The 25,980-nt window shown below is 33.9% G+C and overlaps 1 protein-coding gene across 3 annotated transcripts in view; it reads left to right on the forward strand.

The window, feature by feature from the left end:
• The window catches only part of AP3B1 (adaptor related protein complex 3 subunit beta 1), a 152,557-nt gene that overhangs the window by 80,945 nt on the left and 45,632 nt on the right, over positions 1-25,980 (forward strand). For all 3 annotated transcript variants that reach the window (XM_021531843.3, XM_021531842.3, XM_021531844.3), the window contains exons 16-22: positions 4,047-4,233; positions 5,170-5,300; positions 7,490-7,601; positions 8,944-9,100; positions 11,748-11,922; positions 19,330-19,402; positions 20,325-20,431. In XM_021531843.3, the coding sequence (XP_021387518.2) occupies positions 4,047-4,233; positions 5,170-5,300; positions 7,490-7,601; positions 8,944-9,100; positions 11,748-11,922; positions 19,330-19,402; positions 20,325-20,431 (942 nt within the window). The remainder of the gene's footprint in view (positions 1-4,046; positions 4,234-5,169; positions 5,301-7,489; positions 7,602-8,943; positions 9,101-11,747; positions 11,923-19,329; positions 19,403-20,324; positions 20,432-25,980) is intronic.

Genomic DNA, 25,980 nt, shown 5'->3' on the forward strand with positions numbered 1-25,980 from the left:
GCAACTGTCTCTGAGATGCCTACTAAATGATGAATTTCATCAAAGGGTGTTTTCCTCTTGTAGTTTTAGGTTGTGGAAAAATAAGTTGTTATCTCAAGTGGTTAGTGTATTCACATAAAATTTCTAACAGTGTAGGTTTAGTGACTTAGGTTAGTGACTTGGCTTGATTCAAAGTTCCTTTCAGACTAGAATACCATGGGTTTCCTATTAGAGGCTGGCATCACTCTTCCTATACCTACATTATTATTTCCAGGAGTAATGCTTCTCAACTCAGCAGTAAAATTACTTCCTGGAATTACTTAACTTCCTAAAAAGTCCAGCCATTTTTCAGTTTCATTTTTTTAATTTTATGTCAAATCTTGTAGACTTCATTGCCCAGTTGTCAGTCTGTCCACCTCTCTTCAGTCCCATATTTTCTGTCTCCATATCATATCCTATGACATAGTAATTTTATGAATAATTCATTAGTTTCATCCAAAGTTAATGGAGTTGTGAAAACCTCAAAGATAAAATTTCACATTATTGAAAAGTTGTGGTAGAATGGCAAAGAGACAGTAAATGCTGACCAAGTATAAGAAGAGAGCTCTTTCATACCAGGTAAGGGAAAGGCAGGTTGAACTCATCTGTTAAGTCTTGTTTGGGGAAAAGCATAAAGTTCTAGAGTAAATAACACTTGCTTGTTTTGCTTGTTTTGTCTAAATATATTATTTGCTTGTAGTTTCCTGAAGTATATGGTGAAACAGTGAACACATTCACAGGAATTATTTTTAAAAAGATTTCTTACAAAAATTTAAAGTATAATTTAAATCCTTAGATCAGCACATGAACTTTCAAAAGCTTCCTTGTAATTTAAGGAACTTTCAGGTTCAGTTATATCTGGATAGGTATGTAATAAAAACAGGCGTCCCTCTGCTTGTCTGTATATTTTGGTAAACTTGCTTTGATTTTTCAACACTTAGTGTCATAAAACCTTGAGCTAGGTAGCTCATGTAAGAGAAATGTGCTAGAATGCCACGCTCCACACTAGAATATGTGTTAGATAGCTCATATAAGAGAAATATGTTTCTTGCATGTAGCAGAAAGAATAAAGAGGTTTCTGTTGTCTAAAGTAGTAGGACTCCCACCAGAAAAAGTCCCAAGAAGTTGTAGGGTGTAAATAGATGTGTCAGTCATGGTTTAGCACAATAGCCTTATCTTGTGTGTCTAAAAGAATCAAGTTTCTGGAAACTAATGATATCTAGGAGTGGATAGATAACTGTTTCTCTCTCATTGTAGAACCTCATCTGTTGTAAAACCTGTTTATAAAATTTCCAAGTGGGGATCTACCAAAAAATTAATTACTGCTAATATAGCATAGGCATTAAATCCTTAAATAGAGCTATTGTCACTAGAAAATTCCAGAAATGTTGCTGGAGGATGATTGAATTCTAGACATAGTTAAGCTAATGACACTTCTTGCTAAAACAAAGTGTACAAAAAATAATAATAGGTTCTAGCAGTATGAGGGTAAAAGAAATTATATTCAGCCTATATAATGTTATGTCCAGGTATCAGGAAATATGGACATGTGATAGTAAGTGTACTAAATCACAGATCAGAATACTTTGTTACTATTCTATGAAGTAGAATATGGTATGTTGAATCCGTATGTTTCACCAAATCATTGTGCTTGCTGAAATGATTTTCACCTTCTTTTACAAACTCGTTTGTTGGAAAAACTTACGAGCATTTGTTAGTTTATTTTTTGTTTTTAATTTAAAATAATTGTTTCTATCAGCTACTTCCATGTAGAAAAGGTGTTCTATTTGTTTGATTGCTTTACCATAAGAAAAATTTTAAACATTATGTTTCCTTGCAGTTTCCATGAAAATTATAGTCTGTATGATAATTGTGAAGAGACTTCTTGCAGACACAGAACATTCTTACATATAAGTTGTTGTGTATTTATCTGTATTGAACAATATGAAAATGATATTTTAGGGGACAGAACAGGAAGGAGGAAAAGGGAGAGGATCATGGAGAAAATTATCCCATTAAAGGAAATGCAGTCTTTCAGGATCAACTCTTTATCTAATTTGTCTTTATGAAATTCCATCAACAGTCACTGAAAAAATGCCCACTGTGACGAGGCCTTCAACTTTTCCCATCCCTATAGCAATTCACAGGTTCATTGTGTTTTATGATCCGTTCTCCTGAGTTTCCTGTCATGACAGCAAGGAGTCTTGTCTTGTTTTACAGTGGAGAAGTGATGGCAAAGGCTGCAGGAGGTATCCCTCATTTAGTTTAATGCATGCTACCTGGGAACCCTCCCTTCCAATTCCATTTAGATTGAACAGCGTAAGTCCTGCATGAGTGCAGATTATGTAGGCTCAGTCTGATGCAGTTGTTTAAAATTTTATACCCTCATACAGAATTAGCTGCCAATAAACTGTGAAATACATATGGTAAAGTTTTGCCTTTCCCAGAACTAAGACAGTACCTCAAGGAAAAAAAAAAAACCTTTTCACAGAGCCATTCTTGGATATAGGAGAGAAAAAAGAAACAAAAAATATTTCATTGACGAGTTTTTTTAAACTATGCTGTTATATTATTCTAATGTATAATGACTAATTTCTTCCAATGTTTGGTACCATAGGTTATTTTTTAAATGCTTGCATATTTTGCACTAATGGGGTTTAAATTAGAATAATTTTCTGTTTACAGTGTATCTCACTTACAGGACTTAATCATTATTCTGAAAAAGCATTTTTATATCTCCAGAAAAAAACATCAACTTGCATCTTCGAGTTGGAAATTATTAATCTGAACTTCTTTTTAGCAAATGGCTTACACAAAAATTGACTGATTCTTTGGACATATTTTTCTGCTCATATGATTGAAAATGTGTTGTTGTTGTAGCAATAGCATGATAAACAACATATATATGCAAGGTTGTTTCTTTGTATAAATCTCTCATAAATACCTCTATAAATATCTCTCTTTGATAAATCTCTCATGATGATACATTTTTAACCCTATGTTATGCATCTATTCTGAGCTGAAGTACCAAAATTTACTTCTGTAGGATGGTATATAATTTCTGCTCTTTTTTCTGCTTGGTTGTATATAAAGGAAGTGGTGTATATGTTTCAAATGTATCTACTGGATTCCAGTCTATTTAACACTGTTGTTCTGGTTACACTACATTATTTCTATTTTCTATGTCTCCTTCCTTTCTTATATTATTTTCTTAGCTTAAAAATTATCTGAATTATTAAAATTATTTAAGACATGTTAATATTCTCAAACATCAAATTAGGAAGCTGTTATTATGCTGTAAAACCTGTGATAGTATAAGCTGCTCTCTTACATAAATAAATAAATGACTGATATTACTGAAGGCTTTAAGCTTCAAGAAAAAAAATGGAAGAAGTCTTTTATCCTGGTTTTTAGAGGGCATCAGCAGCTTGCTTTTATGAAAAAGTAACAGCTAAATGCACTGCAAATAATTTGCAGTAATCCAGTTCAGTGATTCATGTGTCTGCTTTAATGGGTCATAATTCAGGATAAAGTAACTGAGTGCAGTCAGAGTGCAGACACTGCTTATGCCAGGGACAGTATCTCTTCATAAAACACACCTCAGCAGAAGCAGTTTGCCAGCCCCCTAATACCCTCTGATGTTTTGATGTCCTGCATATTTTTCCGATTAAGTTTTGAGTGCCATGTTTTTAGTTGTATTTCCACATTCATTATCCTCACGTAGACCCTTCAGCGGGTTTGCCATATATGATTATTTTTTTAATGATGCCTTTCTTTCCACTTCAGCAGTTTAATAATCTAGCACATGGCTGCTTCTCAGTACTCAGCATTCACCTCCCCAATACAGAAGAGGACATGTGCTTTGGCTGCAGAATTCCATTTGCAGCTTTAGAAATGCATATTCCCTGTGGAGCAACATTTGTTTGACATAACCATTCATTTTTATTACCTCTTTAAATATGTTTATCCAGAGTTATCAATAATCATAAATAACTTGTATTCTGTTCTTGTCCTGTTTTTTTCCACAGACAAAATTGCTTACCCAGTATGTATTAAATCTCGGCAAGTATGATCAAAGCTACGACATCAGAGACCGTACAAGATTTATTAGGCAGCTTATTGTTCCGAATGAGAAGAGTGGAGCTCTAAGCAAATATGCCAAAAAAATATTTCTGGCACAGAAACCTGCCCCATTGCTTGAGTCTCCTTTTAAAGGTATAACTGCCAAAATCATTTGGTAAATGTTCATTGTGTAAAGGAATGTGGCAGCTTATTCTATTTCAAATACTCTCACAAATTGTGTCACTTAGCAAATAGAAAAGATTAATATGCAAGGATGCTCAGTCTGCTTACTTGTTTTTCAGCAAGCAAGGTGCACAGTGCATTTCTCTAATGATAAACCGTGGCAAATTGATCCACTTCTATTCATGTGGATTTTAAATTTTATTTAAATAAAAGAAGGTATGTCTATTGAGGAAAACTATTTTTCAATCTAGGAAAATAGCTCTAGGATTTTATCTGGACTTTATTAGAAGATTGTTAATGTGAGTACTGTAAATGTTATATGAATTCGAAATAAATTGAATATCTGTAGATATTATTTTCTCCAAAATCATAATTTTCCCTCTGCATTTTGCCTGTTGTTTTACAAGTGAGATTCATTGTCTGTATGCTCAAATTGAAAGGTTATCAGGCTATCTAAATTAAAAATACTCTGTTATTGTGACAATTAGCTTTTTAGTTCTCATACTTACTTAGTTCTAGTTTTGAAGCTTTAAAAGGAGCTCCATTTTGAAGAAAAACTATTAAAATTCTGGATGTGTTTGTGCCAAGACATGTATATGGATTGTTTAACTGTGCTGTCATTCTTAATATTCACAGTAAAGTAATTTTTAGAGAAGCTACATTTCAGAGCAACACCTCTAAACACACTGACTGATTAGCTTTTTTATTGACCATTATGGGGGAGATTATTGTAATCTATGGACTGAAATCAGTTTTTTGACCTATGAAGAGCTTCCTAGTTTATATTTATTCCATGACATTTGAGGTAATACAATGGCAATTACCTTTAGCCCTGATTAAGATTGCTCCTTGTGGTAGAGCTCACAGTGTTTGTGTATTTCTTCCCTCCCCCTGCTTTTTTAATAGATCGGGATCATTTCCAGCTTGGCACCTTGTCTCACACATTGAACAGCCGAGCCGCTGGGTACCTGGAGCTCTCCGCCTGGCCAGAGGTGGCACCTGACCCCTCTGTCCGAAATGTCGATGTGGCCGAGTCGGTACGTCAGCGGCACTGAAAGTAACTTTGCTAAAGGCACTGGTCAATACAGAGTATTAGCCCAAAACTGCAAGTATTTAAATACTCTCTGGGGGCTGTATTGAAAGCCATTGATGCATGGGAATATCTGTGTTGCTTATTTTATCTTAGAAATCCAGCATCAGAAAGCTTGCTTAATGCTAGGTCTTTTCAATGACAGAAGTGAATATACTGTAGGCCACTTCTGCTTCATTTGTGGAATAAGTAGGCTCTTTTCACCTCTATCTCACTTCTGATTTCCTATCTTTTATCTCCACTCTGCTGCAGTATGTTAACTGAGTGTAGCTGGACTACCAAAGTCAGAAATAAAGAGGTTGGTTTGTGAAAAATTCAAGGCAAAACAAAAAACAAACAAACAAACAAAAAACAAAACCAAACAAAACAAAAAAAAAGAAGAAGGAAAAAGGTAATCCAAGCAACAAAAAGCAGCTTCAGAAGATTAGATTCTGTATGTTCTGAAGTGTTGAGTTTGGAAGAGATGAGGGTTTAGATTTCAGATAATCTGGAGAGATTTAGGAAAGTTTATGATAGGAAAATATCTACTAGTGCACTAGTCATGTGTTGATAGATTGGGCTCGTCATCTCCTAGCAATAGCTTTTTGTTACTGTAGTGTAAACTCTGAGGGAAAGTCATATTTTGGTACCAGAATTGTGATTTATGTGTTGGGTACCAGAGTCCTACTGGAATGCCGGTGAAAGTTGTTGAATAGTAGCTGAAATATAAATATATCGGTATATAATGTGCTGATAGTGCTCCTGGAGGCATGGCATCGTAACAGATAAACACAGAAAAGCATGCAGTCCCAGCAATGAGCCAACTTCCTCAGTAAATCATAGATTAATTAATTTGCTTATGAGACGTTACACAGAAAGAGCAGATCAGACAGAAAGAAACAGATCAGATTTGGAGAAGCCAGTGGACAGCAATTTGGTAGAAAAACTGTTTCTCCTTAGTACAGTCATGTGTCTACCTTCTTACATGCATTTCAGGAAAAGTGATATTTGTGTAAAAACTTCTGAAAGCTTTTATGGGAAGAATTTTAGATAATCAGCTCAAACAGAGGATTATAAATGACAGGGTTGGCATGAAGGAATGTGTGAAGGTGCTTTCGTCCACAAGACCAAAAAGTATTGCAGGAAATTGATCAAATGGCATAACATCCACCTACAACACTGTAAAAAAATCCACATCCAACTATTTAAATCTCAAAACAAGCAGGAAAACCCTTCAGCCATGTTGGGATTTTTTTTGCAAGTAATTCCTTTGGAGGTTATCTCATTGTCATTAATTTTGTGGTTTCCCTATACAGCATGTGCCTACATAGCGTATATGAGTAAAGCTGAGTTAAGCTGCAATACACATGCAAATGATCATTTATATCAAAACGAATATTGGCTTTTTGAGCCAGCTTTTGTGTTTAAGAGGAAGCCCGGGTGTTTGTGGAGTTGTTTAGCCTTGCAGGTTATTGTTAGAGCCTATTTCAAAACTTAAGTCTTATTCCAGATTGGATCACTCAATGAGGCAGACCTGTATCACACTGTTGATAGAGTTGTCTGCCAGTTTTTTTTTAATCCTGTCCTGAATTTTAACATGCCTTCTCTAGTAGCATAGAGGTATATGGAAAGAAAAAAGTCTGGGGGAAATGCTACCTCGTTTTGGCATTCTCTTGGTGGTAAAACATTACTTTTATTTGGAGAAGTGCAACAGAAGTGAAATGTAATTTGTCTATGGCTACTTTGAGTGTCCATGTCTGTTTTCTACAAAAAACTTGGGATGATTAAGGTGGTAGGATTATTTAACTTTCATTCTCATTGTAGTCAGTAGCTGGATCTAGAAATAAAACTTTCAGACTTCAGGTTCTTTTGGCATAGAAATTTATTTATCATTACTGATGCTTTTAATCTACCTTACTAAATCTTTTTCTGGAATACCTAATAGACATCTCTCACCTTTTATAGGTATGTACCAGACTTCTAGTTCTCCTAATTGTGTAAAGTAAGAGAAGTTTAATAGCTTCTCTTGACTTGCTTAGATGATTTATTTAGCAACAGCAGAATACTACTACTCTGAATGTTTTTATTCTGTGTGTTGTGTGTATATTTTTGTATTGCTGGTTGCAAAAGTAAACTTCAATTGAAATTTATTTACAGGCAAAGGAATGGACTGGAATTCCAGGCAAGCCAAAGAAGGAGAAACCTACTGAAAAGTTCTACTCTGAATCAGAAGAGGAGGAAGATGACTCTGCCAGTACCAGTTCATCAGGTAAGTATTTGGAAAGCAACTTTTATTTTCACTGCCTGGAAAACTCTGTCTTCAGAACTGTCTCGTATATAAAAAGAAAAAAAAAGGCCAGAGCTGTGTGTAAACCCAATAAATTGGGGGGGTGGGGGGGGGGGTTGGGGGTAGAATTTACATTCACTATATTAAATAAGTTAGCTTTTGATTTGTTTCACAGATAAAAAAGCTGGCATGATATTTTTATCCTCTTTGGAGTCTAGTATGAGTAAGGAGAGTTTGTAACTCCAGTTAAAACTGAAAGCACATAGCTGTTTGCAGAACAAATGCTTGTTTGTCAGGAACCTTAAGTCTTAATTGTTTTTTGGGATTTGGTGGTGGTGAAGAGTTATTTTGATAGTATGTGCTGCTGTGCTGATAAATGGCCAGATCTGTTTAATTATGTAGTCTTTTATGAGATTTATTCAGCAAATAGTGTTACATTATTTCTCTGAAGTTCTACATGATGTTTTCTGTTTATTATAATGGGGATATTGATGAAGAGAGTAACAGCTGCCTATCAAGCTCAGTAAGAGAGGTTCTTTTAACTCTTCTACCATTTATTGTCAGATAGGCGGTTCCCCAGAACAGCTGTTTCAGAAAGTATATTTCAAATGTAGTAAAGATTATAATTCTTCCAGATGCAGACCTTAGACAAAGAAAATGTTTAGCATTAGAGACTTGAAAGAATTATCATCATCTACGTGAATGGAAGTGGATCATCTTAGAATACAAACATGGAGCTGCTTCCTTCCAGTTCCTAAACTGAGGAAATATGCAGAGATGTTGTAAGAATTGAATCACTGAAATTAATGATTTCAGAAGTAATAGAAGCATACTCACTTCAGATATTTGAATATTTGGGAACTGTATGATTAATTACAGGATTAATAATTTGTTTATATCAGTGATTCAATCGTAATCACTATGGGTATTTAAGAAAAGGTTATCTAATTAAGCAGCTGTATGAGAAGATAATTTTGCAGCTGAGCAAATGTAAAGACTAGAAAATTTGAGGTCATCTCCAGCTCCTAATAGGGTTATCTGACTTTGAGGAATCCACATGTGATTAATTTATTATTAAAATTTCTAATTTGAAGAAGTATAATACTGTAGGCTAAAGAGGACAGGTTTTTAACTAACAAATTTTGTAGATATAAGGGGAAAGTAATTCCCTTGCCTGCTTTTGGCACATGGTAGATAATACTAAAGCTTGCAATTTGATCCTAAAGTACTAAACCACTGTTTAATTTAAAACAAAATTGGATTTCTAAAATACAAATTATTTAAGATATTTAGATCAAAATTATAAGGGTTGTTTTCATTTCAGGGAGTGAGTCTGACAGTAAAAGTGAGAAGGAAGATGAAGATGAAGGCAGCACTGATGAGAGTAGTGGGAGCTCCTCTCCCAGTGAAGAATCAACTGACAGTGAATCAGACAGCAAAGAAAGTGCTGCTAAGAAAAGATGTAGAGCTGTCAATGAAAGGTAGGTAGATGTTTGTCTGGTTTTAATTTTTTGTGATACTAGCTTATAAAGCACTCTTCCTGTTAGCAGTCTGCCAAGCCTTTAATTAGGCTATTTTGGGCGTGTATTGGCCAAAGAGTGATGTCAGTATATGAACTTAGTTCATATATTCATTAATCAGACTTCTCTTATGTTTGGAATTAATTTCTGAGTTCAGTAAAATCTTGGGTGGCTTGTTGAAAATTGATGTAACCTTGGGAGGCTGAATAAGTGATCAAATAGTTGTGTGAAACACTTAATTACCTTTTGCTGCAATTTTGCTGAGAGCTAAAATTAAGTCCTTCAACACTTTGCCATTATGTAACTAAGACAATTGATTTTTCTAAATAATGTTATATTAAAAAGATTATGATCCAAATATTAGAGGCAAGGGCTGTGAAGGGAAACGGTCATAAGATATTTAAGTGTTAGCGCTTTTAAGATTGCCTATTATCAACAGCATTATCATGTATTAAAGTATCATTAAAATTTTGAGTAATTGGGGCTAATACCTTGTATTGTATGAATCTGTTTCCTCCACTGCTGTCAGCAAGTGGCCTCTGCAGACACGATCGCCCTTTACTTTGTAGTCTGCTGCCAGCTCACTTGATGAGTTTGCAGCTCAGCTCAGTCGTGGCTGACAGCGCTGATTGGGGCGCAGTACACACTCTGCTCCTTTTATTACAGACAGTAATTAAAGCAGCTCGCCTTGCCACTTCCATAACAAACACAGCATAATGCCCTAATTATGACTTTATTAATTTAAGTCAGGATTTAATGATTTTAAAAGTGATTTATATTGTTTTTCCTGTTCAGAACAAATGAAATCTGTAGGTTAAATTAATACAGGCTTTTCATCATCGCAAAGTTAAAAAGCTAGTTACCAGTAAATTCTTTTCATTAGAATAACATCTGAAATTTTAAGCAGTAAGATAAACAATTATTACCCATCAAAATTGGCTGATGTGCAGTAAAGTAACATTTTTAATCTTCAAATCTAGTTTTACAGCTAAACTAAAGATAAATTATTAAAAACCAACTTCATTTATATAATGGGTTCACAACAACTTATTTGTTAATGCAACTGTAGCTACTGTTGAATGGCAGTGATATAGGTAATTCTGTTGTCTTGAAGAAACTTTGAACAGTGTATGGTAGTGAATTTTTGTTTAAATCATTTACCTCAAACAAGTTTTTAAGTGTTGTCATGCTGAAACATAATTTTCAGTACCTGTTTTTCACCGTGATTTTAACAATCAAATGTGCTACATTACACTGTTTTAGTGAAGTGTACTGCTGTTCCATTTTTAGCTTTGCAAGCTTCAAATTTACTGCTCTATGCTTTTGAATAAAATTTGAGGAGGCAATTTTAGCCTCAGTTAAATGGGTAGGCACGGCCTAAATATTATTAATTTGAAATAATTTTGATTAATTTTTTTAGGCAATTCAGTCACAGGAGGCTCTTGAGAGGAGGAAGACTTTATTCTGTTTCGATCTGTGTCATTTAAGATTTTCATTTCTCCTTCTCTGTATTTTTTCATCTAAAAACATTGCTATCTCATTGATGCAGCATAGTACATTCTTTGGTACTGCTCCTAAAGCTAAGCAAAAATGTGTAACAATTTAATATGAGTCCAAAGGGACTCTTAATAGTTGAGTGGTCTAGATTTGTTTAATTATTGTTGACCTTGTTACCCTTCAAGCACTTCAACAGCCAATTCATTGTCTTGGGAAGGAAGCTGAATCAGGTAGTGTATGAAACACCTGATTTAGAAGTATAAAATGCTTGTTTGCGTACCCAGGAACAGAGTGGAGTTTTTTTCTATATGCAATATTAAATTTTCTGCTCCATGATAGTATTAGAAAACAAATTTCATTTCCTTTGATATTAACTCCCCCTGAGACAAAAGGATAATCTACTAAGTGGTCTTTAAAGTATTATGAGATATGAACAAGGCAGATAATATTCAGTAGCTGTTAGCACACACTAACATAATTCAGCATTGGTAGGGTGAACAGAACTTCACTGTGTGAAGAACAGAACTTCACTGTGTGAAGCTGTAAGGCATTCAGTGTGACCAAAGGTGTAGGAATATAACAGCTCTTTTGTATGAACTCTTTAATGGATTGAACAATTTGTCAATGTTATAGGTCTTATTTCTAGGTGATGCGGTTTTGTTTAGAAGAATTAACAAAGGTGTAAACTAACTTAATTGATTTTTTAAGGCAACATAACTGTACAAAAATTTGATACACCGACATTCTATTCACCATAGGTGGAATAGTATGAAAGCATCTTTATTTTAAAGGACGACTGCACTTCCTTTTGTCATGTCACAAGCTTGATGCAAAATATATGCTAATAATTTTTTTAACATTTCATATGTTCACATTTTGTGTGCTGTTTTGCTGGTTTAGATTGCATGTGATGGTGTACTGTATAGTACAATAGAACAGTTTTGTGTAACCTTAAATAAACTACATCATTCATAGCTGAGCTTTTTATTGTGGAGAAATCATGACTTAAAACTCATTTAATGAAACTTTGAAATGCTGATGTAGGATATTGCCCAAACAGATTCCTTTGGTGGTTTTACATGTCTCTTAACATTTTTTTTTAAATATATAGTGATTCACAGGATATTAAAAAGAAAGCAGAGGGGATTTCCATAAAGAGAAGCACATCCAGTTCCTCTGATACGGAGTACACTTCATCAGATGAATGTTCTTCAGGATCCAAGTCAGAATCTGACTCTAAAAGTGACTCTGAGTCTGGAAAATCTAGAAATGCTACCTCTAATAAGGTTAGTAAGGTTAAATATATATTTTTTAAAACCTCTGTAAAATATGAGAATGTGTCTCTAAACATCTACCCATGTTTCTTTCTGTCAGCATGAAGATGGGTAGTAGTGTTATGCATACCTAAAACAATCCAGAGTTTATTGAAAAAAAATATTAATTTTTCATAGAGAGAGCAGTCCAAAAGTAGTTTGATTGTTTAAGCAATTAAGAGTGTTTTTATAACAAAAAACCTGAATTATAAAAATATAAATTAGAAAATTTCAGTTTGCAATGTTATGTTTTTATTCCAAATAGATGAAGAAGAATAATAGAATCTAATTATTTTTATACACAGAACATTTTTTTTCTAATAGTCTATTATTCTTTTATAATAAAATTAATTGATTTTTAATTTAATTTTTTGGTTGTTGTTGAACTGGTGGAACTTAATACATGCATATTGATGGTTATTTTATTAAAAGGGAATCTTAAAATATTGCTATAGTACCTGGGTCTGAGAGGAAACAAAACCAAGAACCAAATGTTAGTACATTGTTTCTTAAGTGTTTGAAGATGTTCTAATAGAACTCTTAGCTTAGTTTTAAATTTTTCTGTTTAAATTGAGAATAGTACAGTTAATGAATCTATAACTGAGATGTATATCTAGATTAGTAGCATTAATATTTGTAATGAGCAATCAACTTTTACTTGTTGTCTGTGTTTCATAGGAATAAAGAGCTCTGTTACTTCAAATTCTGTTAGCTTTCTTAAAACTGGTATGAAATAACAAGTTTTAAAAATACATATTTTTAATTGGTTTCAAAATAGGTGAAGAAATGTCATGTGTTAGAATTTAATTGCTTACCTTAGTGAAGAAAAAGAGCCTAAAAGTTCATTACTCAAATTAGTGTTATAGAACTAACTAACCATGCTCTTAGCATGAGTTGGTCACTGTTTAACTACCTTGCATTTAAAAATAAATAAATTGGTAACTTTTTGCTAAATCTGTTCAGGAAGAAGAGTAAAAGAATTTCTGACATTTATTTTTCTGTTATCAAATGCTTCCTATGCAATTCTTTTTATATATTTACAATAAAGAGTTGAAGAGTAGAAGCTCAGAAGTTTCTGTTTAAATACTGATATGAGGTATTGAAAATTAAGTGAAACTCTTAATGCATTTTAAATTAAGCTAAGCCATTTTAGTCATGACTCCTGTATAAATGGCAGAACAGTCAAAATAGGCATCCTTTGCAGCATTTCTGACAATTTTTGAAGCTGGTGAATAGGTGTGTTTTGTCCAGTTAATAGATAAGGCCATTACTTGATTAAGCTGTTGAGGTGTGTATTTATTTTAAATAAGGAAGTAAGACTCTGTTTCTCTAAATTTTGAACTTATATTGTACATGATCTTTGTTTTTTAACTTTATTGGTCTGCTTAAGAACTCTTGAGGTGTGACCTTAGCTTTTAATTTGATCCCTTCTTTAACCAAGTAGAACAAAAGATGAAGTGAGGCTGTATTACCTGAGAAGTGGAGATTTGTTTCCATGGTTTGATCATTGTTTTCTCCCCAGATAACACATAGGGTAACACACCTATGTCAAAGATTTTTTTTCTTCTAGAGCAGGCAGACTGGATCTTGCAAAAAAATGGTAACAAAAAAAATACAACTTAAATCCACTTAGTATAACCTTCTTTGATACTAGATGGAATATGAATTAATTGTAACAGTTTGCAGTTTCTCACATCATCACAGTATTTTTTCACCAGAAAGTAATACATACTCTGATGTGCTTAGTTCTGAGCAGGCACTGCAAAGCCATATTCAAACTATCTTTTCTCTGCTCCATTTTTCCATTTTTCTCAGGATATTGACACCTTATGGATAATTTCTTTCACTCTAATTCTCTAAACTGTTTTATTCTTTCACAGAATATATGAGTACTACTAGCGTAAAAAGCTTTTTGTATTTTAAAACAGCAGAATGTGTGAAGTCTAATACACTGAATATAAGAACTGGAATGTCCAAGAAGCTTGAGATTGAATTGTTGAAGTCAATGGAAAGTTATCAAGGCCTTGGATTTTAAGAGAAAGAACATTGCAGTAGTTCTGAAGTCTTACTTGATTAAGAAGCACCTAAAAGGAAATGTATTAGGAGCAAGAAGTATTTTTAAACAGGTGATGGAAGAGTTGATCAGAATGGAGTCAAAGGATAGAAGGGAAAAATTGCAAAACTTTTAAGCATCACAAAAGACATTAAAACAAATAGCAATGTGTTTATATGCATGGCAGCAAGGAAAGTAGCAAGGAGATTATTGAAAAGCGTAGAGCTCACTGTGCAGAAGCTAAAGTTTCCTTAAATTCTTTTTCATTTAGAGTTAGCACTTAATATAAGGGCAAGAAACTGTAAACAATGGTCATATGTAAAGGGGCAGGGGCCAGTTGATTTAATGTCCTTGAACAAGGAGGAATGTTTTAGTATGTGATATTAATCCCTGGAATCTTGAAGTTAGTTTCCACTTAAACCAGGTTTCGATGCCTGCATTCAGTGTTTCTTGTACTTGTTTATTTTTGGACATGTAATTAGATAAGGGGGTGGGGGAAAAGAAACTCAGGTATTTTTTATTAAAGGTGATTGCTGTGCTAACTAGCTTAATAGGTTTTTTTGAGATAAACCAGTTTTGAGCCCTGTAATGATAGATGAAGGTAACTGATGGTAACCTAGATAACATCTTCTAAGCTGAAAAGAAAAAAACAATTTTAAGCCAACTTTAAAGAAGATTATAGTTTAAATCTTATATATAGACCCCTTATGTGTCAAGGTACATTTTTAAAGAAGGACACTTTTTTTTTTCTGCTCCCTTCCTGACTTATTTTCAGACCACCCAGGAAACAGATGGTTTCTGCCAGGCTCTCAGAAATGCGTGCTTTATTCTGATAGTTTGTCATTAGTAAAGACACTAATGTTATTCTGCTATAGTGTATTCTTAATTTGGGCAGTCCATATGGGGAGATTATTAATTAGGATATTCTTTTCAGTAAAACTGAAAATACTTTCTGAAATACATAATAATAAAAGAAGTTGTGGTTAGTGAACTCTATTTTTATGGTTTCTCAGTTTGCCACGTTATGAACTATGTTACATCGCAGATGTTTTGGGTAATATTTGCCATTCCTTATATATTCTGTTAGGAGTCATTTCCATGTTCTGCAAAATTTTCTTAAAAAAAAGGTTTATTATATTCACACTGGAGCTTAATTTCTACATACATCCATGCATTTACTGGCATTAAAATACACTACAAAAAATTCAGATTATTTTCCTGAATATGTTATCAATAGTTTAGTATTTCTTCTCCTGACATACCATTTTGAAAAAGCTGTTGTGTTCACTGTAATTGAGCTGAAGTGAATAGAAAAGTCAGTCTCTTGTAGTGCAGTCTTGTATATCATTTTGAAATATGGATAATTTGGGGTGTTCAGATACATACTACACTGTAAGCGTAAATACTGTAGAGCTAAAATGCAGATTTGAGGATGATGCATGTATAAGTAGGTGTCTCTACAGTGGGATTTTAAAATCAGCTACTGTTGACCTCCTTCTACAAGTATAATACAGTCACTCAGCTGTTAAAAACCTGATCCACTATTTAAAAAATATACAAAAACAAATTGTCTATCTTTCTGCCTGATCTCCTTTCAAGTGCTAACACAATGGAAACAGTGGGTGATCTGTCAATGCATTTGGATTGTCAGTGATGGTTTTGTATAAATATTGGGAGGATAAGAAATAAAATTCGCACAGCAGAATATGATTTCATCTGCCTTTTCTCTGCAGCTCCATGGCTCATGCTGCGGTGTGAAATTCTCATTTTACACACTTTGCAGGCGGAGCACATGAATTATGCATTGAGCAAGAGAAATCTCCTGCTTCAAGTCCTATATGCATTTACCAGGTTCTATCTCTATTATCAAGATGAATTGCAAATGGAGAAATGTTTGATGGAATATACCTTAACTTCTTTGTTTAGTATTCTGCTTTTCCCATAGAGGGCTTTCTTGGTAGAATACTGTTTTGGTTATATTGTAGGCTTAGTTTTCAGAAAAAAAAGATGAAAAATTGTGTTACAGAGAAATGTCAGACACGTCAGAACCTTTTTATTGTCTAGATTTCAAATGCAAAGCTTTTTTTACTCAATTTAAGTATCTGCAGTCATTGGCTATTTATTGATCATAGATAGCCAATCAATTTTCTTTTCTTGGAAAAAACAAATTAAAAATAATCATATTTGTTATAGGCAGGACCCACATAAATACATTTCTTTGGTGTTTTCTGCAGAATTGCAAATATAATGTACATACCCATATGTAGAAATACATATAAGCATGAAAATATTTTTGTGGCTTTGACTATATATAGCACCCAAACAATACTACTGCATATGTACTATACATATATACTATATACTACATATATTAGTAGCCCATTATTTTCTTAAGCTTGACCACTTGACTGAAATTGGAAATAAGACATGATCACACAAACATTATCTTTATTTAATTAGCCCTTGATTTTACATTTCCCAGATGATAGGGTCAGATTTGTACATTTTTTTCTTTCTGTTTGGTGGAATTGTTTACTTGCTTGTTCTTTATAGTAAACTGATACAGTTAAAAGCAACCTTCTGCTAAAGTGTGCAGTGAAAGTTTTCCTTGCCATACATTGGTTCAATAATTTTTTTTTATTTGTGCCTTATTTTAGGACCATTTTATTTTGTTTTGAAGTATAAGAAGTAAATTCTCTCAAAGGATTTTTATACCCATTTTTCAACATTTTTTTATGTAATAGATTGAAAGTAGTATCAGTGCAAGAATGGATTTCACCTTATATCAAGCTTTGTATACTTTTTGTACTTGTGACAGAAAAAGCAAACTGAAGCATGCTATTGGTATTTTTGGTAACTTATACTGTCCATCTTAGTTGTATTCAGTAAACAGATCCAGTAAACAGTAAGGATTCTTTGGCAGTGACTCCTAATTTTTTAGAAACTTGTACTGAAATGTATAGAATTCTTATCTTTGTATGGCTCTTCTGTGAGTTGAGGGACTTTTTAGAGAATGTTATTTGGCTGTATAATAAAAGAAGATGGAGACATCCCATCTCTATGGAAATATTTAGCAAATATAAAGCTGTACCTTTGAACTTTAACCATAGTTGAAGGTAGAACTGTATCTTATGGATAAGTGGGGACAGACAGCAAACAAGTACAGAAATTGAGGATATTTTTAATATCCTCAATTTGCCTTTTGTTTAACTGAGTTCTCCTTTAGTCTGTTTTGGCTTCTGAAGAGTTTTCTAGCTCAGGAAAAGTTGTGATAAATAATTTATAGTAAAAGTGCTGGAAATAGCAGCTAAACCTAAGATTCAGGGCTAAATATTCACCAAATGATACTATAAAGTGGCTTGGAAATAATGAGAAGGATTGTGAGAAAACTGTGTCTTTGACATGAGTAATTCAGGTAGAATTTGTATCTTATGAAGTACACTATTTGTAATTATTTCACAGTTCTAAACAAAAGTAGCTAAAACAAACTTAGTAACTTGTTAATAAAAGCATCTCAGAAGAAAACTATGGTAGTTGTGAGCAGAATGAAGTTCAAGAAACTTCGTTCTGCAAGATTCCCTCACTAATTCTGGGCAAAACATATAAGAAATTGTATAACTTCAGCACCATTTTAAAGCTGTTTTGTAATACTTTCTTTGTCCAGAGGAGTTTTAGGTTTCAGATAAATCAGCAATGATAGAACACTCAAATGCCGTAGTGGTAAGGACCATCAAAATATGATGATGTTAAAATAATTTTTAAAATAGTGGCTTATGTTCTTTTCAGTCCAACAAGATGATTCTTCTCCCAGAATACCTGAAGCATATCTATAGGGATCATGTAAGTGGCTACTGTCTGAGCCATGGTATTTATAGGAAGAACATGATAGGTGATGTCATCATGGCCATTGATGTTAATGACTAGTCATTAACATCAATGGCTTTGAATAGCAAGAACGTTGGCTAGTTTCTTTCATGTTCTTTGGAGGCAACCATAGAATTTCTTGCAAAATTGAAAAAAAAAATTCATTATTGTCATTTGTTTGCAATTGACTATCAAGCTGAGAGACTGGAGGAAAGGGAAAGCACTTTGAGAAAAGAGTGCACATTTTACTCTGTGGTGCCAGTTAAAGGAAGTGCTTCTAGCTGCTGAGTTGACTCCAAGCTCTTCTAGAAATTTGTCCTGAGTGTCTGTGTCCTCAAGAAGTGATGGCCTAGATGGACATAAAGAGATTTACTGATTCATTTAGACCTGTTAATTTATTAGAAGGGGTAAAATAATTATGTTTCTCTATATATTTGGCTGTCATGTACCTTTTAAGAGGAAACAGATAAACTAGAAAGTGTGACTCTTGGAAAGACTACACTTAAATTACTTGCAGTAACTTGGATAGTGAGCAACGTCTTAAAGTCTAAAGGCAGTTAATATGTTTTCTAAAAGAATAGCAAAGCCTTCTGCTTGGTATGTGAGCCAGAGAAGATGAAGGTAGAAGAAATTCTTCAGCTGACACAAATGAAAGATGCTTTAGAGTGGGTAGGAACAACATGGTGACAAAGCTCGATACACAAGGCTCTGGGTACATCCAAAAATCAATGCTTTATACTAAACCACCCCCTTGGCAGTGTATGCTGAGCTGCAACACACTGAATTCTTTCCTGAAACACCACTGAATAGACATGTTCTGTAGGCCAACACTTACTCTTATGAGATTTATTTAGAACGTTTTTAAGTATCAAAACAAATTTTGTTGAAATACTCTGTCAAGGTACTGGGATTATTATTTCCCTGGTCTTTATTTCTGGTACAGCCAATTCTTATTAGAGCCCACCTCGAGCTGAAAACAAACTTTTTTGGTGAGAGAAATCAACTTCCTGTTGAGTACATCCCAGTAGATAATTGGGCAGAATTCCATGCTCCTAGATAAGTGCAAATAATGCTGTATTTCTTATTGAATAGATTATGACCTGGTTTTCGTATGAAAACAGAAATTTTAATATACAAATCTTTTGTCTTAAAGAGATAGCCGCTTTTTTTTGTAATAGTCTCAACAGAAGTAACTGATCTGTCACCAAATGCTTTCTGTGTAGCAACAATGATTAATATTAGATGAATACAGGGACTACTGAAATTCAGTTGTGGAATTTAGGTTCAGTTTAACTGTATAAACAAGTCTTTCTCAGTAGGTGAATTCTCTGGATTTGAAGCCCTGAAAATTGATACCTTTTGCTTTATGAAGTAGTAAAATAAATGCACTTGCTTTATAAAAGTTCTAAATGCTTTTCTTTTGCTGATATGATGAAAGATTAAATATTGATCTATTTTGACAGAAAGAAGAAAAACCAGTACAAGATAGAAAGACTCCAAAAAAACAAGACATGTTTCTCTTAGATTTAGATGATTGTAAGTATCTTGATTAAAGCCTCATTTTTCCAAAGGCATGATTCAATTCAGTTAATTCAATGAATTTAAATGTCTGAAACATTGATTCTGCTAATTTATTGTACCAGTTTCCTGACAGAATAAATGCTTGGACTCTTAAATTATTTTTAAGCACAGTTATTACAATATTTTGTTTTATAATTGACAAATTGTTTCAAAATTTAGAATCTACCATCATATAAAATATTTACTTTGAGAATTTGTATGTGTCTGGACTTGTTTTCTGTTAAAGTAGGCTTATTTTCTCAGGTAACAATGGATGTTACTTGTACAACACCTGTGCAATCTATGACCCAATTATGGTATTATATTAAGATGCTAAAAATCTAAAGAACAGTGTGAAATTTCTGAAGAACAGTGTGAAATTGCACTCTTGGAAGGGTAAGATAGAGCTGGCACTGGTTTTTGGCTATGCCTGTACCCTTCTTAAATTTACTTCTATAGGTGCAGCACATTAGAATTGCATTAACATGTACTTTTTATGTAGCCTGCAAATGAATAATTGCTGCACAGTATATATCAAAGAGAAGGATAAAATAGAGGAAAAATGGGAAAGGAGGAGAAAATACTTTTAAAGTAAATCACATGGTCTGTTCATGTATAAGTTGTATTTGTATTTTCATTGCTTAATCTGAGTATTGGGGCTATATGTCTGAAAAAGTAATCTTGTATTTAAAAACAAGAATATAACATATTCTTCAAATACTCATCAATATGAATATGAATATCAATATATTCATCAATATTCATCAAAAATATATACAAGAATATAACATTTAGATGAGGACATAAACCCTTTTGGTGCAATGAAAAAAAATCACTGTCTTTCCCAGTATCTTAAATTGTTTTTCAATTTAAGTATCTCTTGCCTTTTTAATTCTAGTTTGTCCTGTAACAACTCCTGTGGCAGTTCCTACAGCAGCTGCTTTGTCCCCAAGTTTAGCAGCAGACCTAGAGGGATTAAGTCTGTCAAGTTCATCAGTCATTGATGTAAGTAACCTTTAAAAAGCGGGAGGGTGCATGTCAGTTTAAGCATTTTACGTGTTTTGAGGCCATCATTAAGGTGTTTTTTTACAGTTCTTTCACGTATAAAACTCTTACATGAAATTATGGTTTACATGCAAGTCTGGCAGCACTTTTCAGTCTGTGATTGCATTCTGAAATGTGGAGAAAAGTATGAGTATTGCATATCTGAGAAGGATGCCTTCAAGGATTTTTAACCTTCTCTTTTAAATTGTATTTTTCTTTGCCTCAGGGAAACTTTAATTCAGAAATTGAGTATCCAAACTACAGAGGTCTTTCAAATATGATTTGCTACACTGTCAAAAATAAGCTACAAGAACATCACATACTTGATAGCACTCTGTTTGTTTACTATACATGCTTCCCATTATGACATTTTCCTACTTAGAAGTAATTTTTCATAAATATATGAAACATAGCCCGTGGGTGTGAATAAAAAGGGTATAGATTTACAATCAGAGGTGTATGAGTACGTGTCATGATTCATTCTGTTAGTGCTTTGTAGTACTTTCCATTAGGGAGTCTCAAAACTATAGGTATAGTTAGGGTTAGCAAACTCCTGGAGGTACAGGATGTTCTTTATTGTGGGAAAGAATAGAAGTTTGTTCTCTTTCAGTTGAGTTTTCTTTAGTATTTTGTGTGTGTCCAATTTTCATTTGCAATTTAAATAGAAATTGCAGTGGTATAACATAGGGTACACATCCTTCCGAAAATGGATGGATGTGACCAGACAAAATACCAGAGAAACAGGCAATTTTTTAGCCTAGCCTTGTTTCTAATGAGGTTGGTTTCTAGAACTTATGCTGCAACTTAATTAGTCACTGGTAACCTACATTGTGCTGCTATTGGGAACAGCAGCATCAAATACATGTTAAGTAAAGGAGTGCATGAGTGATTTGACTCAAGAAATAGAAGACCCTTGCTTATGATTCAGTTTCATGTTTACAGGCTTCAAGATTTGGTGTTGAAATGGGAGACTTTCAGATAATTTATAGGATATTAGCCTTATCTAAGAAAATTGGCATGTACTGTAAATTTCAAGCAGGCCAGTAACAATCCATGGACATGCAGTCACTGCAACTGATGTGTAGTCAGTCAACTGATGCACAGTTTGAAAATGCCAATAATTCTCTTCCATGTTATTTTGTAGAGCAGTGTACAGTGTTAGGTGGCAAGTCTGTGTTTAACAGCAGCTGTGGTGTTACTCTTTGCACTCCTCTTTGCCATCCTTCATGGCTTTGACAGCTCAAAACATAAGGTGTTATATGGTTGTCTGGCTTTGGGTTAGCTTAAGAATGACTCTGGTGTTTTTGCTTTACTTCAAAATTACCACCTTTGAGGATAAATTAGAGATAGCAATCTGTAATGCCGGAGTCTTAGGTGCCCCTGCATTGGCAATGTCTTTATTCCTTTCACTGTCTACGGTACATGAACATATTCATGCTGGCTTTCCTCATGATTGCCACTGTTCATTTGCTAAACTACTTCTCCGCATTCTTCTGAAGACACCTACTAAGAAATAGAGCTTTTAGATAAACAAAGCTAGAAGGTGGAGGCTGAAGAGTAGAAGGAATTCTGTATGATGACTGTGCAAACTGCCTCCTCAATTTACTGAGGTCTGGTAACCAGCAAAGAACCTGGAACATTTCCTCATTCTCTCTGCTCTGGAAAGAACCCAGATCATGTAAGATCTAATTGTTTCTGCCTGGATGGTGATTGCATTTTGGTCTGTATTCAGTTTTCAGATCTAAGCTCAGCTCTCATTGCCATTGATAGTTGCAGATGTATGTGAGGTCCTTTACTGAGTTTTCTGCACCAGGGAGCAACAGAAATTAAATACTAGTGTTAAAACTCATTCTTTCAAATTATATCCATATGGTCTAAAAAGTTTTATGTGTGTGCAAGTAGTTAGATAACTGTAATCCCATGATGTTCAGCACCACCAGGTAATTTTCTAAAAATAAAAATATAAAACTGGCTTTTAAGATTTTACGTGGGACTTTAGAAAACTTCATTGGGAGAGAAAGTGCATATAACTGTAGGACACATGCCAAAGTAACAGTGAGAAATTAATTTATTACTAAGCAATGGAAAGCATGGAGTAAAAATAGATAAGTATGGTATATGACCCTAATATCAAAGAAATGTAGCAGCCACTTATCTTGGAATATATCAAGCAGTCTATTATTCAAATCATTCAGTTCTGTAATTGGATACAGCTTTTAGAAAACTTTTAACTTCCAAATTCGTAGCTGCTGTCACAGGAAGTATAAATACAAGAGTGGTTTTACAGTTATGGGAAAATCTGCAAAACCAAAATATTCTTGAATAGATACTGCACAATCTAATGCTTTGTCCTATGGCTCATTTGTTTTTATCATCATGTTTACATACAGTACATTTCCCCCTCATATAAACACATGCATGCATATTATAATTTGTTCCAGGAAAAACAAAATTCTCTTGTAATTAATGGATACCTTCTTCCAACTGAATGCAAAATGTAGTAAATCTGTGTGCATTCTTCTGCCTTGGTACATGTGGTTCATCTTCAGATTTGAGTGAACCAGGTAACTGAGGTCACTGGAAGCTTCTGTGAGGATTCTCATGGTATGCAAGCAAGTATTGGCAAAACTAAATGCTTGAGAAAACTGCAGTTTGATTGAGTTTCAGATGAATAATTTGCAGTTTTGAAGAATATGTGAAGATGCAGTGTGAATCAAAAACAGAAGACGAGACAAAACTGCAAGCTGTCAGTGTGAAGCAGTTATTGGAAAACACTGAAAATGGGTGTTGTCCCCAAAAGGGGGTGTTATAAAGTGAGAAAAGAGAAATTGTAAGCAAAACTCATGACTGACCTAAGGACAGGGAAGATTATATTCCATTACAATAATTAATGTTTTAAGCAGAAATGATGAGAGAGAGGAGAGCTATAGTAATAGAAAGAAACAAAAGAGGGGAATGATCTGTTCCTACGTGTCACACAGGTGATGAGAAAAAAGAAAAAAAAGAAAACTTAACCACCTGTTATTTTCTCATTAAGATTTTAGATTGTAAAAATATAAAAATATATCTCCTAAATGTGGAGACCCCTGAATACGCTGCATACGATAATTAACTGGTAAAAATGACACATGCTTTTATGAATAAAATTAGTGAGAAGGAAATATTTCTTTGATAGCAAGAACCCTGTTATTGTTCAGAACAGCATTCGTACAAGGGAGAACTGACACATCTGTGTGAGCTCTGGTGAGAGAAGAAGTGGGATGAGGAAAAATGTATGTGGCTGTATGGTATGAGTTAGGCAATATTTAAGGAGAGAAAATTGTTTCCCTGCCTCTAATAGGATTGTTTGGGGAAAAGGTCGGGGTGACTAGGAAAATGTCACAAAAAATGCATGTGCCAAATGGGGAGAAACTCTTGTTGTAGTGGAAAAGTGCTTATAAAAATATTGGTTGCAGCAATTGAGATTTGCTATCAACTACTCTGAATATAGAATCAAGATATAGTTGTAGAAGTGGTACTGCCTTACTCACTAAGGTTTTACGCAATATGTTCTGTGTTTTATCATGATAGTTGTTGCTACCAGTGGTATGTTTTATTGTTCCCTACTACCTGGCCCTCCAGAGAAACTGTTTAGGAAGGGAGGAGTGCATCATCTGGTTTTCTATTTCATATCTTCTAAAGAGCTTTTGAACAATCTACACTTTGAGAGCTTCTTTGGAGTGATGAGGTACGAAGAAGAAATAATAGCTTTTGTCAAAAGCCAGGGTCAAGCTTTAGACCTGTCAAATCAGGTGATAGATACATTTAATTTTAAATTGAGTACAGACTTAGCGAATTCCTTGAGAAATAGTAAACATTAACTCCCTCAATATTTAATTAAAGGTATTTTCAGACTAGGAGAACACCTTAAATGGCATTTTATTTCTAAGTTGTTGACATAGGCTTTAGAGGGGAAGCCTTTCTTATAATTTAGGTGTCTTTGTCCATTTAAACTGTTTGTAATTCCACTATAACAAGTTTTAAGATTGACTCTGAAGTGTATTCTTTTCCTGTTTGAAGTATCTCTGGTTAGAAGTACTGGGTACACAAAGGCTGCAATAATGGGTTGAATAATGGCTATAGTCTGGCATGCAGTTTGCAAGGAAGTTTAGCATGAGTTGTTTCAAGAATTTTCAAAACCCTATATAAAATAGTAGAGAAATAAATAGTAGTTCTTTCAAATAGTTACTGGCATGCACTTAATGATTTTTTTTTCAGAGCTTTACTAGCAGCAATTACTCTTTAACTATGTACATTTGTTATTCATATAAGCTGTTTCTCTTTGCTGTTTCATCACAACATTTTTCCTATATGTTTAGTGTTTCCATTATACTTTTGAAGCCCATGTTTTAATATACAGGTTGAAATTGGGAAGGTTTGTTGTGGGGAGGTGAAGGGATGAAGTGTGCCACAAGACAGTCTACATATATCCTATTCCTGGGAATGTTCATGACTTTGCTTAGTGTTGTTGACCACAACTGCACATTAGGCAGAGATATTTTCGCAGTTCTGGAGTTTTCAGCTTAATTTGTGAAGGTGGGTTGTGAAGCAGTCTCTGTTGTGCCCTACAAGATTTGTAACTGGCATAAGGTATAATTGAAACCATGTTCTATGATGTATGTTAATAGGGTACTTAGGAAAGCTTGTATGTGAAGCAAATGAAAAGGCATCATCTTAAATTTAGGAGTTATTTTTTAACTTTGTCTTAGTGGCACCCAAAATCAGCTATGTGGCTGATTAGGTGTGACTGATGCTTGTGGGAAGGCAATGTGGTCCAGCGGATACAGAGCTGGGTGTTACATATAGAAAATGAGTTGTATTTTTGGCTTACTACTTGCTGTGTGATCTGGAGGGAGTATCTTAATCTTTTAGTTTTCCATTTGAAAAATGAGGATAATGATGCTTACTCACCTCGGGAAAGCACTTGGAAATCTACAAATGAATGTAGCTGCTCATCAGCAGTTATTAACTATTGCCAAGCTAGAAGAAAAAGAAATTAAACAAAGACTCCTGCTTAATTTTTTTTGTTCTTATAAAATTTCTGTGTAGGTGGATGTTCTTAAATTGGTTACAGAGAATATGTGTAGTATCATATATTTGAAAGCTATCCTGTCCGTTCAGAAATTGTTTCCACATACTTCTAAAAATGTTAGCTTGAAAGAAAAAAATCACCTGCCTTGACACTACTTGTTTTTCATTTCACCTCTGTTCTTTACTTCTAAGTGCATTTACAATATAGTGATATTTAATGTTTAAGCTTTAAAAATACACATCTCATGTTTATTAGATGCATTCATTCTGTAAAAAATTTGCACTTCAAAATCTGCAACTTGTTTTCTTCAGCTATATACACTATAAATGAGATACTATTTATAATGATACAAATTATTTAAGTATAATGTGTAAGTAGTTAGCAAGTTGTATATTAATGTAATTGTATTCTGAATAACCAGGTCACTGATTAACTTGAT

The sequence above is a fragment of the Lonchura striata genome, chromosome Z (genome assembly GCF_046129695.1).
Source record: "Lonchura striata isolate bLonStr1 chromosome Z, bLonStr1.mat, whole genome shotgun sequence".
In the NCBI taxonomy this organism is placed as follows: Eukaryota; Metazoa; Chordata; class Aves; order Passeriformes; family Estrildidae; genus Lonchura; species Lonchura striata.